The following is a 16,857-nucleotide window of genomic DNA, read 5'->3' on the forward strand; positions in this document are numbered from 1 at the left end:
CTGCTGAAAGGATGGCTCTTTGCCCAGAAATGTGACCCTTTTTTTTGTTTTGTTTTGTTATTTTTCCTTCAGTGCTGGAGGCAAAGGGGGGCCAGGCTGTTTCTTCTGGCAGTGGGCTGGAGGGAAGTTTGGGAGGCTGTGAAGGGCACAACTGTTTGTACAGCCGTGGCACAGCTCAGTGTGCAATGTGGAACTATGTGGGGAGCTCAGAGCATCTCTGGGCTGGATGGGCTTTGCTGCCTCCTTCCTGGAGCCTCTCCTGGCTCCTGTCTGCACACCCACCCGGCAGGGCTGGAGAGGAGCCAGCCCACTCCAGGCCTCCCATCTCATCCGCTGCTCATCCGTCCCTGCCTGCTGCTGGTTCTTCTCTGGGGCATCCAGCTCTGCCAGGCTGCAGCAGGGCTTATATTCCATCAGAGAGCTTCCTTCTGCCATCACTGTGGGACCAGGTTCTTCCTCTCTCGCCACATCCCAGATGGGATAAGGACCAGTTTGTGCACTCTGTCTCTCAGCACGCTCTGGGAGAGGGCAGCTTGGGGAGGCTCACCTTGGTGACAGAGGACTTGTCTTTGGAGGGCTTACCCCTGGTCACCTGTCCTTGTTCCCCTGCCCAGGTGTGCGTGTGGCCTGTGGAGCTGGGACCTCACCAGGTGCTTGACCCCGTGTCTTTGCCCACATCCTTGGCAGGCCTTTCCCAGCAAGGGCTCAAGGTGCAGCCCCGTGGTGGGACACGTGGGTTGTGTCACGGAGCCCACACCACCGCTGATTGGGAAACTCGCTGGTGCTGAGCATGGCAGAGCCTCCAGAGTGTCTCTGGGAGACCTGAGCTGGAGCCAAATCCCTCCACCCCTCCTTTCCCTGGTGGCTCCTGGTCCTGCGCTGCCGGAGGGAGGCCTGGTGCAGGGCAGCATCGCTTCAGCCCTCGCTGGTTCAGGATGGTGGCATTTGTGCTTGCTGTGCTTCCTGCTCAGAGTCACTTCCTTGCAGCTGTGAGGGGGTCAGGAAGGTGTTGGAGGCAGCGGGTGGGAGAGGCTCTGTGCTGCTCTGTGGTGAGAAGAGGGCTGCACAAACCAAACCCCAAAGCCGCCTTCCCCGGCACTCTCGGGCAGGTTTGGGAGGACGAGAGAGAGGAGCAAGCAGCTGCAAGCATGCGTGGGCTGCAGGTTCCTGCCCGATCCTCACGGAGGCTGCCCTTTGCCCTAGGAATTCCCTGCGTGCTTTTGGCCTTGATAAGCACCTCACTTGCTCCAGGGCTCTCTCCACTGCGTGGATTTTAGGTATGCACTTTGTAACAACAGCTCTGCCTCACTGCTTAGTAACCTGTTGGTGCTCTGCGCAGGGAGGGGTGAGCACACGGCCAACACTGCAGCATCCCAAAGTGCAGACAGGATGCTTGCAGTCTGGTGCAAAGGCAGGCCAGGAATATTGCAGCACCTTCCTTTGGTAGTTAGTTATTGCCTGGTAAATTACTATGAAAACCCATCTGCCAGGTTTTTCCCCACTGTGTTGGTCAAACCCTGTGTCCTCCGAGGACAGGATTGGCCTTCAACCTCCCCGTGCATGTCCTGGATGCAAAGACCTGAACTGTGATATGGGGTTTTATGGGCTAAAATAACCCTCTGCGTCACTATGGATGTGAGCACATGGGCAAGGTTATGGCAGGGCATGCTAACATTTGAACTGCCAACCAGCTCCTTTCCAAAGGGTAGGTGATGCCTCAAAAACTCCTGCTTAGTCTAGGAAGCTTGTCTGTCCTTCCTTTGCAGCCCCAAGGAACTGGATCTTTCTCTGCTCTTGTCACAACTTGGTGAGCTTTGGAGGGTTATTAGATTCACAGAATATCCTGACAAGGATCATCAAGTCCGACTCCTGGCTCTGCACAGGACATCCCCAAAATTCATACAGTGATCAGTCTGGATATATCCTGTGCCAGGCAATGAGCAGGCTGCCATTGTCTCCAGAGACACCCACAGTGCTGCACAAGAGCAGGATCCAAGAGAGGATCCCACATTCTTTGTGCTTTACAAGTCCTCCCAAAGTCAATCCCTGTGTCTGCCTTGCCCTGGGGTTTGGAGAGAGCATCATCTCTCATGATGCAGTTTAGTGCTGTCGGTGGCTGCTGCGGGTGATGAGCAGGTCACATTTCTGCCTGGTTTTGAACTGCAGTAAATAGAAATGAAAGGCAACACGATCCACAGTGAGCACAGTAAGTGGAGTTTAATTGGGATGAATTACATGCCAGGTTTGCAGTAATCTCCGTCCTGCATTGCTCAGAAGCATCATCTGCTTTGGAAACGTGACTCAGAAATGTTGTTATTTGATTCCCACGAGTATTTAAGAAATTATTTTTCCAGGAAGCAAAGATTCTTGGGTTTGGGTTGGGTTTTGGTTTTTGTTGGGTTTTTTTTTCTTTTTTTTTTTTTTGCCTTGCTGCTGTTGTTGTTTTCTCTTTGTTCTATGGCAATAGGAGTCCTTTCCCAGAATTTCCTCTGGGGAGGGAGGCTGTGAGATGCTCCCTTACCGGTGTCTCTTCAGCTCCTTCTCCTTGCTTGGCACTAATGCTCCAGCATGCTCACAGCTGCCCCGTCCTGGGGATCCCTGTGGGGAAGACATTCAGCCACTTTTGGGGAACACAGAGGAAAATGGGAGATGGTGGCTGGGGGGAACCTCCTAGGGAAGCAGTAAGAGGGGGCTGTGCTTACAGGCTGCAGGCCTGGGGCTGCCATCATGTAATAGGTGGTAACCCAGCTCTTCAGATGACTAAATCCACTTCATCTGTGCCCTTCCTTCTCCAGTGCCAAGGGAATTCCAAGCTATTCACTGAACATCCCCTTTGTTTTCCCTTTCTCTCAGTGGACATTCGTGAAATCAAAGAGATTCGTCCAGGAAAGAACTCCCGCGATTTTGACCGGTACCAGGAGGATCCATGTTTCCGACCAGACCACTCTCACTGCTTTGTTGTCCTCTATGGCACAGAATTCCGGCTGAAGACCCTCAGCTTGCAAGGTAGAGCTCTCGTGGCCCTGGGGTTGTGCCAGCACAGGGCTGAGGCAGAACGTCATCCTCACAGGACCTAAACAGCCTTGTTGCTTGGGGACAAAGATAACTCCCAGCTCTGGGGAGCTGAAGGAGCAGGGGCAAGAGGTTCAGCCAGCCACATTCATCCCAGAGGAGAGGAGCAGGAGCTTGCCAGGGAGAGGAGCCAGCCAGAGCAACTGCGTGGTGGGGCAATGTTAGCAGAAAGGGGATGAAGCAAGGAATAGGGGATATAAAGTGCTGGGGATAGTCCCAAGAGGTTTGGGTTGGTGATCAGCCTCTGTGTCCCTTCTTCCCACTTCTCCTGTGCACTTCCCACAGCCACTTCTGAGGATGAGGTCAATATGTGGATCAAGGGGCTGAACTGGCTGGTGGCAGACACTCTGAGGGCACCCACCCCCCTGCAGATTGAAAGGTGAGGAAAACTTGTCCTTTCCCTGTACTTGTTTGCTTTTTTCCCTTTTCTGTCTGTTTTGACAGAAAAAGGTGAGCACAGTGACCCTCTCTGAGCTGCACAGACCCGGCACTTCTGCCTCTGCACTCCAGAGGCTTCATCCTGTTGACCCCAGAGTTTGATCTCATGCATCAGGGAGAAGGAGTTTTACCATGAAATTGATGTTTCCCCGTGTGCACAGCCTGTATTATCTGTAGCGCTTCAGTGCAGAGGCATTTTTAAAGCAGAGCATGTCACCTGTATGAAAACAGGGTAGGCTGCCCCTGGAAAGGGGACAGAGCTGGGCTCTCTGGTGGGAAGGAGGGATGTGGGAGTGGATGGTGTGGCACTGAGCATCTTCCAGACGCAGATTGGAACATGGGCTGGTTGTTGAGGAGCTGGGGCTGAGCGTGTACCTGTTTGTGCCTTCCTGCCCAGGTGGCTCCGGAAGCAGTTCTACTCCCTGGATCGCAATCGGGAAGACAGGTAAGGAGGGAGAAACTTGCAGTCGTGTTCAGGGAAGGGTTTGAGCTGGGTGGGTTCACCTTTGACTTGAAACCCCAGCCTTCGTTTGGATTTTTTGTTGGGTTCTTTAGGCTTTTAATGTTCATTTCTAAGGAGCCTTAAATCCAAGTCCCAAACTTCCCTGGTTGATTTTAACTGAATTTTTAAAAATCTTTAAGAAGCTGTCTTGTTTCCCTGACCTGTTTCTCAGCTGTTTAGACCCAGTAACACCTTGGGAGCCCACAGCTGTGAAACACCTTCTCCCCAGCTGGCACCACCCAAGGAAGTAGACATCAAAGAGCCAAGAGACAGTTCAGGGCACCCCATCAGGGCTGAACTGGGTTGTGTTTATTCCTCTCCACCCTCTTTGGTCTGTTCTCATTTTCTGAGGCCATGGATCATCCCGTAGCTTGGCTTTGTGGGGCTCTTGGGTGTGTGAATGCTTAGTGATGTCCTAGCAAGTAAAATGTCATGCTTGTACCTGTCATGAGGAGGTGAGAGAAGGGAACTGGGTCATGATTCACCATGAGATAAGGGAGGAGACATTTTCCTGCTGGGGAGGTGAGTTCCACCACGCTCTGTTCTCAGTCCCACTGCCATCACCAGCTTTACAGTCCCCATGCTGGCTGCCTTTCTGCTCTTACTGAGCTGCTGCTGTTTGCCTCCTTTCATCCCTGGGACAGCTTTTCCCCTGTGATGTTAACTGAGCCCATTAACCTTTCAGCATTGATCTCCATGTTAATGTGCTCCCCTGGGGGCATCAGCCCTTGGCCCCCGGCTGCTGTGGAGCACGTGGGCCCCACCTGCCCCCTTTCCATGCTCCGATGTCTGGACAGGGCTTGCTGCAGAACACTGGGGTCCAGAGCATCCTCTGCTTTGTCCTTGCTGTGTCCCTCCCAGGACAGCCAGCCAGCCCTGACCAGCCTGCCAGGGGATAAATTCAGCCTGTCCGGGAGCAGGGCAGGAGTGTGTTGCATGGGGAAAATCCTGCTGCACTGGACATTTTTGCCTTTGCAGTGATTTATACTGTGGCGTGACGAGAGGACTGCTGGGTGCACGGGGATTTTGCGGAGGAGGGATAAATCCTCTCCGAGGCAGAAAGGGAAGGAGAGGAGCTTTAATCTGTTGCAGCTGCTCTGCATATGCTACACACCTTTCAGATCCAGGCTTGGGTTGTATGCACAGTGGTGGCTGGGCATAATATTTATAAATAAATATTTTATTTATTTATAATAATTCTGCAGTGGAGAGCACTGAGGCAGGTGCAGGAGTAGCTGTGTGGAGGTTTTGGAGGAGGAGTGCAGGAAAAGTGAAAATAATTGGTCCTTTTTTCCCTCTAAAAACTGTAAAACTGATGAAATGGCATCCCAACAGTACAAAAAGCAATTGCATGTACAGATCTGTCTGGCCAAGGCAGGTCAGCAGAGCTGACAGCCAGCCTGTTGCATCCCTGCTGTTTCCATTGATATCACCTTTCTATTAGCATTTAGAATTAAGGCAGCAAAATCCAATATATTCCTTCCCTGTCAACCGCAAGGGTTTTGCACTGAAACCTCTCCCTAATTAGGAGAGCTGCTGCTCCAGCCCAGGCAGTGAGAGGAACAAAACAGCAACAGAGGGGATGTAGAAAGATTTTGGGGTCTTCCCATTTTACAAACATTTTACAAGCATCCATGTGTTTTCCACAAGGTAGAGGCTACAGTTATGGGACATACACATCTCCTGGATTAAATTGTGGCCCTTGTGAGGCGTTTCAGCATTAAATTTAATATCACTGAGCTCTTTGCCTTTGCTCCTCAGCCTGGAAGTGGGTTTTCAAAGGGAACAGTGAGTTGTGATTTTTTGGGGTTTTTTTTTTTTAAAAAAAGAAAAAACAAAAACCACTTGCACACCATCCTTGATCCTTTCCAGAACAGGCAGGGTTTTGGCAGCTGCAGAAATCATTCCCAACATTTGTGTACCCCATGCCTCAGCCTCTTGTGCCGGAGCCCTTTCCTCTTCTTTCCGCCTTCCCCGGCTGGGTGCCGGGATGTCCCTTCCAGCACACTGCAGATGGTGGCTGTTTTCGCTGGCTGCTGGGCCTTTGGGTATTTGTTTTTCCAAGGGAGGTTAGGTGGAAAGAGGAGGATAACAGGATGCTGGGGTTTTTTTCCTAACTGCTGTGGAGGAGACTGTTTCACCTCTGGCCAGGAGAGCTGCCCATGGCTGGGAGCAGCATTTACAGCACTGAGGGCTGGCAGGGGAATATTTCCATTCCCTGTGAGAGGGTTGGGCCTCTGGCCTGTTTGTCATGAAACCTTAAAAAAGTTCCGTAGAAAAAATCAGTTCGTTTATTTTGTTTTTACTTTCCAGTCTGAAAATACTACCGAGCTGTTAATGCAAGGTCTCCAACACTTTAACACCATGAATAACACACAGTAAATAAAATCCTTCCATACCCTGTCCTCCTCCTGAAGCTGAGAGGGAAATGCTGGTCACAGCTTTGACAGGACTTGCTCTTGTCACATCAACGAGCAGTGCTGTGCTCCAGCACCTCCTGTGAAACAGCTCAGCATCACCAGAGCTGAGTGTCAGCCCCAGCAGGTCTCCAGGGATGTCTGCTGCTGGTTCTGCTCTTCCAGCCCCTCCTGCTCTTTTTCCATGAGCTTTTTTGCAGTCTCATGCTCTTACCAAGAAGGGATTGCTGCAGAATGGCCCTGGGGAGTCTGGGTGTCCTGTTGGGGGTCCCATGACAACTGTTACGTGCTGTGGTTCCTGACACATGAGGGCATCTCTCATTGTACTCCTGGCTTGCTCCACACATTTCCCTGTCACCCATAGCTGGGACCCCCTGCCTGGGGGGTGTCACACAGCACCCTGCACATGACCATGGCTGCTGGGTGTGTTGGAGAAGGGAAGGAGCAGGATCTCCTCCCCAGAGCACTCACTCTGAGTCCCCAGGGTGACTTCACCTGCCCAGGGAGGTGGAGGTGCAGGGGGAGATACCGGCGCCGAGTGTGTTGCTGACTGTACAGCTGTGAGGGATGGGGAGGCTGAGGCCATTTCCCAGCTTTCTTTTTCTTCTTTTTCTTTTCCTGTTCTACCAGTGAGTGGCAGGACCCTGTAACGTCCTGGGATGGCCGGGTGCTGGCCTTGAGCGCGGCACAGGAGCTGGGCCAGGTCCTGCTCTGGCCGTGTGTGTCCGGGTCCCCAGGGCTCTGAGCCCAGGAACAAGGGCTCTCTGTGTCCCGCTGGCTGCCGAGCCCTCGCCTCTGCAGCGCCTGACACCAGCCGGTTTCTCCCTCTCCATGGAGCTCCCTCCATCCCTCCTCCTTCCTGTGCTGTTTGAGATCACCCTGCTTTCAGGGGAGAGCGTAAAAGAGATGTGGTGTACATGTCAGTGCCAGCGTGCACCACCCGGGTTAAATCCCCTGTGCAGGACATCTTCCCTGGTATTTGTATATTTGCACCCCAAAGCCATAAGGATTTCCAGGGTCAGACTTGCCCTGCTTTGTGGGATGGGGAGCATCCTGCATTCCCACGTGCTCAGTGGGGGACAAAAGCACCATCTGTGATTGCAGGGGTGGACTCCCAGGACTTGCTTTTAAGGCAGGAGCTGCCAGAAAATGATTGGACACAGACCCCTCTGCTACTAAATCCTGCAGATGGGAGGCATCCTCGTTTTTCCTTGCTGCAGGGCTGTTGCCCCATGTGGGGACAGCTCCAGAACAGGCAAGGGCAGCCCAGAGCTCCTTCCTGCCTGTCTCTGCTTGCTGGGGTGTGGGATCCTGCTCAGTGTTGACACTGGAGCTTTCCCTGGTCCAGGAACCAGCACATTTGGTGTGAAGGGCCTTGGGAAGCACAGCCACACTGGCTGCTCTGTGCCTGCGGTGTGTGTGGCTGGGAGAGCCCAGCTGGACATGACGTGGCAGTGCTGTGGCTGGGGACTGAAAATGGCTTTTTTCCTCTCCTTAAGATAAAATTAGCTGAGTCCTAACCACTTAGAGAGCCTGTCCTCCTCCAGCAGGCCAGGGAGTGGGTTTTGGAAGGGGATTGGTCACCCAGCATCCATGTTGGGGCACAGATCCTTGAAAAATGCTTCTTTTCTTGTCATTCCTTTAAAGCAGTGGGTGCTGCCTGTCAGCTGTGGCATCAGCTTGAGTGGGCTGAGGGTGCTGGGCTCTCCCTGCTCTGTCAGAAGCTTGTAGGAGCAGAGTTTGCAGTCCCCACTGACAATGCAGACATGTCTCTTTGCTCCCCACATCCTCCCCACCGTTCTGCCTTTGGTCTCAGCCTCAGCACCATTCTGGGGTCACACATCCGTCCTTGTGTCACAGCTGATGTCCCTTTGGGCACAGCCTCTCCGTGCACGTGGTGTTCCAGCCCCGGGTGAGACCCCTCCACCCCAGACCTCCTGAACATGTGTCTCCTCTTTCCCCTGCCGAGCCAGGATCTCTGCCAAGGATCTGAAGAACATGTTGTCTCAGGTCAACTACCGCGTCCCCAACATGAGGTTCCTGCGGGAGAGACTCACGGTGAGTGCGTGACCCCTCCGCTCTGGGGACCCTCGGCACTCCATTGCCTGCCTTTGAGCAAAACCTGCTGGTGGTTAAGCTCCCAGGGAGTGTTTGCATATTGCAGAGCCTCCCAGCCTTTCCTGGGAGGGCCCCCACCCACGGTGGTGACTGAAGAGGTGCCAGCTCCCACTGGGTGCCACACCCTGGCCCATTTGTGGCCAGCACCCTCTTCTTACCCCACCCTGCCTCCCACACTCCCCTCATTGCTCCTGGATCCAGTCATGGGCTTGGTGCTGGTGGGGTAGAGTGCAGACCAGCTACCAGGTCCTGCATCCTGGCTCTTGCAACCCACTGCCACCAAGTGATGCTCTGCCAGCATCACCACTGACCTGGGGATGAAGGGTCATCTCGTGATGACCAGATGACCAGCTGTTCCCACCAGCACAGAACTCTGAGGCCAAAGAGTGGTGTATCCGAAGGAGAGCACACACTTTGGGTCTTGCAGTTTCCAGACACTTCAGATATTCTGGGCAAACAAAAAATCAAGTTATCCTTTTGTAACTGTTCAGGTAAGTGGTGACACTTTATCATCATGGTGATGCCTTCATGTGGGTGGGCCTGGGGAATCGTGGAACTCATTTTGGGATGTGCCTGTGTCCTGGGCACTGCAGGGTCCCACTGGGCACTGCAGGGTCCCACTGGCCCCAGCAGAGACTGTGGCAGATTTGTTAAGGTTGGAAAAACCCTCTAAAATTATTGAGTCCAACTGTTACCCTGCCATGTCCACCACTAAACCATGTCCCCAAGTGCCACAGCCACATGCTTTTTGAACACGTGCAGGGATAGTGACTCCACCACTGCCTGGGCAGCCTGTTCCAATGTCTGACCACTGTTTTCATGAATTTTTCATATTATCCATTCTGAACCTGGCATAACTTGAGGCCATTGCGCAGGAGGCAAGGTCTGGACAGGTTTTGGCCTTTTCCTCTTTTTTTCCCTGGGGATACTGGTGGGAGGAGACACTCCTTCAGCCATGCAGTTACCTGTGGCCCCTGTAAAACCTCTGGCTTTGATTTCTTTTTCAGGATGTGGAGCAGAGGAACGGGGATATCACGTACGGGCAGTTTGCGCAGCTCTACCGCAGCCTGATGTTCAGCGCCCAGAAAACAGTAAGAGCTGAATTCTCCAGGGGAGGAGAGGGAAGGGAGAAAGCATATTTCTTACTGGGCATTCCCTGTTAATTGACTTCTTAACCCTCGGGGTGAGCTCGTCTCCTGGGAGTAAAGGAGTTACTGAGTGCAAACCTAATGCTTGTGCTTCTTCTTTTGCAGATGGATGTCCCGTTCTTGGAAAGGTGGATAATTCTCTGTGTTTGCTGGGGAAGGGGCTGTTTCCTTTTGCTCCATAACATGCTTTGGGGCCTGCAGCAGGATGTTGGGATGAGGCATTATGCACTCCTCCTGCTCCTGTGCTGCCTGTGGTTCTGTGCTCTGAACAAGCATCTTTGCTGTAGACATTTCAGCTCAGGGCAGGAAAGGCTCCCTCCCTCCCAGACATCCCAGTGAGATCCAGCTCAGGTCAATTGGTTGATGTGAAGTGATCAGACCTTGAGCCATCTCCCAGGGATTATGCTCATGGTGGCTGCAGAGCCCTCCCCACCCAGGCTGTGATAGAAAGAGCTTGAATTTAGACACTGGCGCTAAAGAGTGAAAGACTTACTGACTTGTCCAGGTCGTTCCCAATGGTTTCCTTCCTTTTTTCCCTCTAACCATAGAAAAGAGTTGTCAGGACCCTCCGCAGACTGTCTGGCTCATCCCTCTGCCCAGGGCAGCCAGTGCTGCCCAGTCCACTTTGGGTTTTGTGGTGTTAGTGCCCAGCATGGCTCTTGGCTGTCCATTGTGGCTCACAGCAGTCATGGACCAGTCTTTTGAGATTATCAGCTTGCCTTCCTGAGTCCATATTCTCTGCATACCTGTAGGTCTGTCCTGTGCAGTCACCCCTTAACTACCCTGCCCCTATTTAGTTCTTTACACTCAGGTACAAGCCAGACCCCTCTATTTTTTTATTTCTTTTTTTTTACAAATCAGTCCTTCTAATGGTTTTTGCTGCCCTTCACCAGAGTTTCATGCTACCATGCCCTCATCTATGTGAATCCTGTACTGCTCCTGGAGCAGTCCCTGGTTCTGAGAGGTGGACATGTGTTTGCTCTCCTCAGCTCATCCCACTCCACTCCTTCAGTGCTGCATGCTCAGGGCACATCTGGCTGCACGTGCCAGGGAGGTGGCAGATGGCATCTCACGTGATGTGCTGCACGAGTGACTGAAGCTTCTCTCTCTCTGCTTGACTCAGGGGTGGAGAAAGGTCTGAGCACTTCAGGGTGTCGCTGCTGGAGCTGCAGAAGTTTTTGCTGGAGTACCAGAGGGTGAGCTCAACACAGGCAGTGGGGAGGGACAACAGGGCAGGCACTGGTGACATTAGGGATCCAGTGCTCCAAGGGCAGCCTTGCTGTGGAGCTGGGATGATTTGGCTGTGGGCTGCTCTGCCTGGCACAGCACATCTGTCTGGAGTGGGAGGTGTTGCAGGGGAAGCGCTGGGGAGGGCAAACCTGAACTCAGCCGGGCACCCTGGCCTGAAAGGAACCAGGAGATCTGGGAGGAGTGGGGGTCCCAGGAGGCAGGAACTGATCAGTGGAGGTTGACCCAGTGCCTGTGACCTTGGCCGGTTACCAAAGGTTTGCTGCAGCCAAGAGGTCCTGTCCATCCTGTTGCTCAGGAGGTGTCAGCAGTTCCTGAGGAGTACCTGATGGATTCAGCTGCTGATCTTTCAATTTAAAAGCAATCTTGGGTCATTCAGCAAGCACGACATGCAGGTGCAGGCACACACACAGACACCAGCAGTGCAGTTGTGGGCAGCACAGACCCCTTGGCTCTTGCCAGGCTCCTGTCTCCTCCAGGAGGGCAGGGCTGGCTGGCAAAAGCACTGCCATGGCTCGTGGCTCCTGCTCTGCCCTGCCCCCCCACTGCCACCTCCCTGCCTGTGGTCTGCAGCCAGCAGGGAGTTAACCAGTGGGGAGATGCAGTGTTTTGGTGGCTAACAGAACAAACCCAGGGAGAGAGAGCCAAAGGAAGCTGGGTTGGCTTCTGCTGCCGAGGGAGGAGGGATGGCAGATGTGTTCAGAGGAGCTATCAGAGAGAAAAATGCACAGCATTGAGAAAATGAAGCCCACTCAGAAGCAGGGCAGATTTCCTCCTTGTGTGCTATCCAGCATTTGTGCTGACAGTTGAGTTCCTGGCAGAGATGGTCTTGCATCAAAAACCGCCTCCTTAATGGTTAAAGCTTCTAACTGGATGAGCTGCATGTGGTTTGCAGTAATACATTCTGAAATGGCTTTTTTTATGTCTCCCCTGGGCTTTGCAGGAGCTCTGGGCTGCAGATACCCTTCAGGTACAGGAATTCATGTTCAACTTCCTGAGAGACCCTTTGAGGGAGATTGACGAGCCTTATTTCTCCCTGGACGAAGTAAGACACCTTGAAGGTGGTGTGTGTGGAGTGGGGTGAGGCAGGGGGTGACCTCCCTGGTGTGATGTGTGCTGTGCTGTGACAGCTCTGCTGTCTGTGCCTTTGCTGCAGGGTGGGGGTGCTGGAAGGGTCACAGCTCCTGTGAGCTGCGTGGCCCTGGTAGATGGACGTGGTTGGCAAAGGGAATGGCTTCTGGGCTGTCCTTTTGTGCTGAGTTTGTGCAGCTGGGAGTGCTCACCAGGCAGTTCATCTGGAGGAGGGGAGGGGCTGCCTTGGGGTATGTAAGGATCTCTTCAAAGCAAGAAGAGCTGAAAAAAGAATAAAAACAGCTAGAGATGACCATGTCACTGGCACTCTGGACTAAGCCAAGGTCCCTTGACCCACATGGCCTTAGTAAGCTATTGCTTGCCATGTGAGCTGCAAAATAAAATGCAGAGCCATTAATTTGTCTCCAGCTGCACCAGAGGATCTGGCACACAGATATCTGGCACAGCTTAGTGGGTAGGTGGCAGTGCCCAAGCTGTGGTCACTGGAGCACCCTGGCTCAGGTAGCTGCTGTGCTGTAGGGCAGCCCTGGTCAGTCTGTGCTGGATTCTGCTGGCACAGAATGGGAGATGCGTGTGAAGCTCAACCACAGCACCCGGCTCCTCTGCATCATTAACACATTTCTGTTTCTTCCTGAGCAGTTTCTCACCTTCCTGTTTTCCAAAGAGAACAGCATCTGGAACTCACAGCTGGACATGGTGTGTCTGGAGAACATGAACAACCCTCTCTCCCATTACTGGATCTCCTCCTCACACAACACGTAAGGACTAGAGCAGGGCTCTCTCCACCCAGCTGCTGTCAGCATCCTTTTCTCATGCCAGGGTGGGAGTCTCCTGATTTGGCCTGATTCCAGTGATGGGTCAAATAGGCTTTTCCAAACCAAAGCCAGAACACCAGAGACCTTCCTCTTGGTGCCCCACTCCTCCCTTCTGTCATTTAGCCATAAATGTTTTGCTCAGCTGTTGCCAGCAGCACACATCTGCACAGACCTTCAGGTGCCTTCACATCCTGAGCTGTCACTCTGGTAGTTTCTCACCATCAGCAATGTCATTCTTCAGAGCCCCTCAGGACAGCTGTGATAAACCCCGTCAGGCTGAAATTGGCCATTTTCTGCTCTCTGCTGCTAGAATAATTTTGCAGGAACTGCTTTCTGTGCAGACAGGCTCTGTCTGTGCTCTGTGTTCATGCTAACCCAAATTTAAAGATCTGAGAGCCTAAGCCAGCTGAGCACCCCGAGGGCAGGCAGTGAGATCCTGTCAGCCTGTGAGAGCTGGTCTAACCCTGCTCTCAGGCTACTGGGGGCTCTTTGTGGCACCAATGCCGATATTATCTCAGGAGCAGAGGCTGGGCCTCAGAGAGGTGCTGGCAGCCCGCTGCAGCAGGGGCAGAGCTGAACCCCTTGCCCGGGGAAGGCGGCGGCTGTGGAGAAACGCCGCTCCCGTCATTCCCTCGTGGCAGAGGCAGGTCCACAGTGTCCCAGCAGATGCCTGTGCCCACAGCGGGGGCTGTGGCACTGTGCTGTCTCTCTTGTCACTGTGCTGATGTGTTGTCTCACCTGGAAGGTACCTGACGGGGGATCAGTTCTCGAGCGAGTCCTCGCTGGAGGCCTACGCCCGCTGCCTGCGCATGGGCTGCCGCTGCATCGAACGTGAGTACCCCGCGCTGGCCCTTCTGTCTCCGTCATCGCGGCAGCTTGTGGCGCTCAGGGGAGGCTTTGCAAGGCAGAGCTGAAAGCTGGCATGGCCGGTGGAAATATTAACACCATCATGTGCAGAGAGAGCTGAGGTTGTTTGCTTTGTGGGACTGGGGGATCTGTGCCCAAGGTTTTGGTCCCACAGAAAGATCAGGGCTTTCACTGATCACCTCATTCCTTTATTGCCTTCCAGTACATTTCACAGCAGCACTTGGCTCAGTCCATCTCGTGTCCATGTCTTGCCTGTATTCCAGCCTGTGGGCTAAGCTTCCCCTGTGGGTCTCTTTCAGTGGATTGCTGGGACGGTCCAGATGGCATGCCGGTCATCTACCACGGACACACCTTAACCACCAAGATCAAGTTCTCTGATGTCTTGGTCACTATCAAGGAGCATGCCTTTGTCACCTCTGAGTGAGTACAGCAGAACTCCAGCTGGCAGAGCAGAGAGAGGGTGGAGCCAAGGCTGTAGCAAAGTGAAGCTCACCTTTATGCAGAGCTGCAGCGCAAGGCCTGGGATGTGGTGGGAAGAAAGCGTGTCACGTCTCCCAGCCAAAGGGAGATTTTCCCCAGAAAAATGTTGTGGGAGGGAGGGCGGGCTTTGGGTAAGCCCCAGTAGCTTGCCAGTCCTTCTCCCCCCTGTGCACTCCTGTAGGGTGGCTATACTGGGTGCTCAAGGCAGCACAGGTTGCTGTTGATGCGAGCTGCTCCTGGAGGGCACAGAGGCCAGGCTATGAGACAGAGCTCAGAAGTCCTTGGTTCCATCCAGAGCCCGTGCTGGCTTTAATGGCTCTTCTCCTTCTCCCAGTTTCCCCGTCATTCTGTCCATTGAGGACCACTGCAGCATTGCTCAGCAGAGGAACATGGCTCAGAATTTCAAGAAGGTCTTTGGGGACATGCTCTTGACCAAACCAGTCGATATTTCTGCTGATGGCCTTCCCTCTCCAAACCAGCTCAAGAGGAAGATTCTCATCAAGGTGAACTCCCTTGCCCAGCACGGCTCCTAAGTGAGGGAACGAGGGCAGAATGGGGTGAGGGTGTGGGACTGAGGGCAGCTGCCTTTGGATGGGGCTGGTTGGCAGTGGAAGTGGAGACCTGATGCTAAGAACAACTGGAGACAAAAAGCTCTCTTGCTTCAGAGAATCTGCTGGGAAATGAGCTCAGCAGCTGGGTGCTGCCTTTCTTTGAGGGCATGGGGGCTGTTGGTATTTCAGCTTCGGGAATCACCTTTGGGAAGAAAGGATGGGACTTCAGTGCTATTTGATGATCCCTGTGGCGTGGGTCTTGGTTCTTCAAATCTGGAGGACCCCACTGCAGCAGACCTGGTGGTTTAGGGCTGTTCACCAGGAAATCCATGCTTTTTGGGTGTCTGCTCCCTTCAAGGTGCCTGATTCTCCCTCTCGTCCCACAGCACAAGAAGCTGGCAGAGGGAAGTGCTTACGAGGAGCTGCCCACATCTGTGATGTACTCAGAGAATGACATCAGCAACTCCATCAAGAATGGGATCCTCTACCTGGAAGACCCCATCAATCATGTATGTCTGTGCCATGGTCACCCTGTCCCTGCTCTGAGGGCTCCATCAACGACATGGTGGCTCTGTCAGGCGCTGTGTGTGCTGGAAGGAAGGGCTGTGGTGCGAACGATTGAAGAGGCTCTTGGTTTGTCTGGTTCCTCAGGCATCCCTGAAGGCTGGGGGCATTTTATGCTGGCTCTCTCTGTGCTCTTCCCTAGGAATCTCCTGTGGGCCTTTGCTAGAGGCAGAAGGCTGAGCTAGAGGGAGCTCTGGGCCAAGGCACTGCAGCCTGTGATTTGTGCTGCAGGAATTTCAAAGGCTGCACTTCCAGCCCTGCCTCCTGCCAAGTGCCTGCACACCTGACACACCTAAGCACAAGTTTAGCTTTGTAAAGCACTGAGTGCTCATTACTGTGTGCATTTACTCACACACAGCCCACCTTCAGCAGCTTTACTCTGCTGAGGGTCTGTCTGGCAAAGCCACATGCATATGAAATGGGTTTTTTTAAAATACACGCAATGGTAAATCCACATTACTGTCTCTGATGTCTTCACCTCAGATTGCCCCTGTGCTGAGTCCCTGCAGACTGTTTTCTTTTTGCATTGATTTGCTCTTCATTTGGTCATCTCCTTTTAATATGTGTTGGGGTGTTTGCAGTGTGATCTGTCACATGCTGGGTTTTTTTGCTACTGGTAAATCCATGCTTCAGATCTGGGGGATGTCTTGGAAGCTCCTGTGACTCACTGGAATCAGTGTTGGTGACTGTCCTTCACTAACCCCTCTTGTGCTGGTCAGGAAGAGATGATCCCATGGGTGGGTGGTGGGCAGTTTGGTGCTTCCCCGAGGGTCTCTTTGCCAGAGTTTGTTTCCTTGCAGGAGTGGAACCCACATTACTTTGTGCTGACCAGCAGCAAGATCTATTACTCTGGGGAGACAACCAATGACCAAGGAAATGAGGATGAGGAAGAGCAAAAGGAGGTGAGGGCTCCCCTGTGTGACTGTGAGTTGTTCCCTAAGGAAAAGACTTGACTGCCCAAGGGGCTGAGCGCTGCCATTGCCAGCTGACTTCAGGGGGAGACCCTGTGGAGGGAAGAATGGGAGCTGCTTCAGGAGCTCCCTGGTCCTGGCTGGAAGACCCCTGAACAAAGCAGAGTCCAGCAGCACAAGCCTTCCCTCAGTAACCCACGACGATGGCTTTTCCCCCTGCCAGGTGAGCAACAGCACCGAGCTGCACTCCACGGAGAAGTGGTTCCACGGGAAGCTGGGAGCGGGACGTGACGGGCGGCACATCGCGGAGCGGCTGCTGACGGAATATTGCATCGAGACAGGGGCCCCCGACGGCTCCTTCCTCGTCAGAGAGAGCGAGACCTTTGTAGGAGACTACACCCTCTCCTTCTGGTGAGGGCCCCGGCCCCAGCCTACTGCTCTGTGTCGCTCCAGGGGTTGTTTCCTCTTGACATTTCCTTCAGTGGGGGGGTCCCGTTCCCCAGTGGCCTGTGAGCAGTTTCTCCCCTATTTCTGTGCCCCAGCATCATGTCAGCTCTCTGTCCCAGTGCAGAAGGGTCAAGTCCCTTGGGATCCTTATGCAGCCACTCTCATGTGGGGAAGGAATGGCATCTCA

The 16,857-nt window shown here is 53.4% G+C and overlaps 1 protein-coding gene across 1 annotated transcript in view; it reads left to right on the forward strand.

Moving 5' to 3' along the window:
• The first annotated feature begins 2,741 nt into the window (after positions 1 to 2,741).
• PLCG1 (phospholipase C gamma 1) overlaps positions 2,742 to 16,857 on the forward strand; it is a 24,249-nt gene continuing 10,133 nt past the window's right edge. Inside the window, 15 exon segments of the mRNA XM_017732756.1 lie at positions 2,742 to 3,006; positions 3,358 to 3,451; positions 3,908 to 3,955; positions 8,403 to 8,487; positions 9,555 to 9,638; positions 9,801 to 9,823; positions 10,819 to 10,891; positions 11,887 to 11,988; positions 12,675 to 12,793; positions 13,596 to 13,681; positions 14,017 to 14,137; positions 14,532 to 14,700; positions 15,135 to 15,257; positions 16,113 to 16,214; positions 16,447 to 16,712. Coding sequence (XP_017588245.1) covers positions 2,757 to 3,006; positions 3,358 to 3,451; positions 3,908 to 3,955; positions 8,403 to 8,487; positions 9,555 to 9,638; positions 9,801 to 9,823; positions 10,819 to 10,891; positions 11,887 to 11,988; positions 12,675 to 12,793; positions 13,596 to 13,681; positions 14,017 to 14,137; positions 14,532 to 14,700; positions 15,135 to 15,257; positions 16,113 to 16,214; positions 16,447 to 16,712 — 1,745 coding nt within the window. The 5' untranslated portion in view covers positions 2,742 to 2,756.

Source organism: Corvus brachyrhynchos, unplaced genomic scaffold (assembly GCF_000691975.1).
Source record: "Corvus brachyrhynchos isolate BGI_N302 unplaced genomic scaffold, ASM69197v1 scaffold10, whole genome shotgun sequence".
Lineage (NCBI taxonomy): Eukaryota > Metazoa > Chordata > Aves > Passeriformes > Corvidae > Corvus > Corvus brachyrhynchos.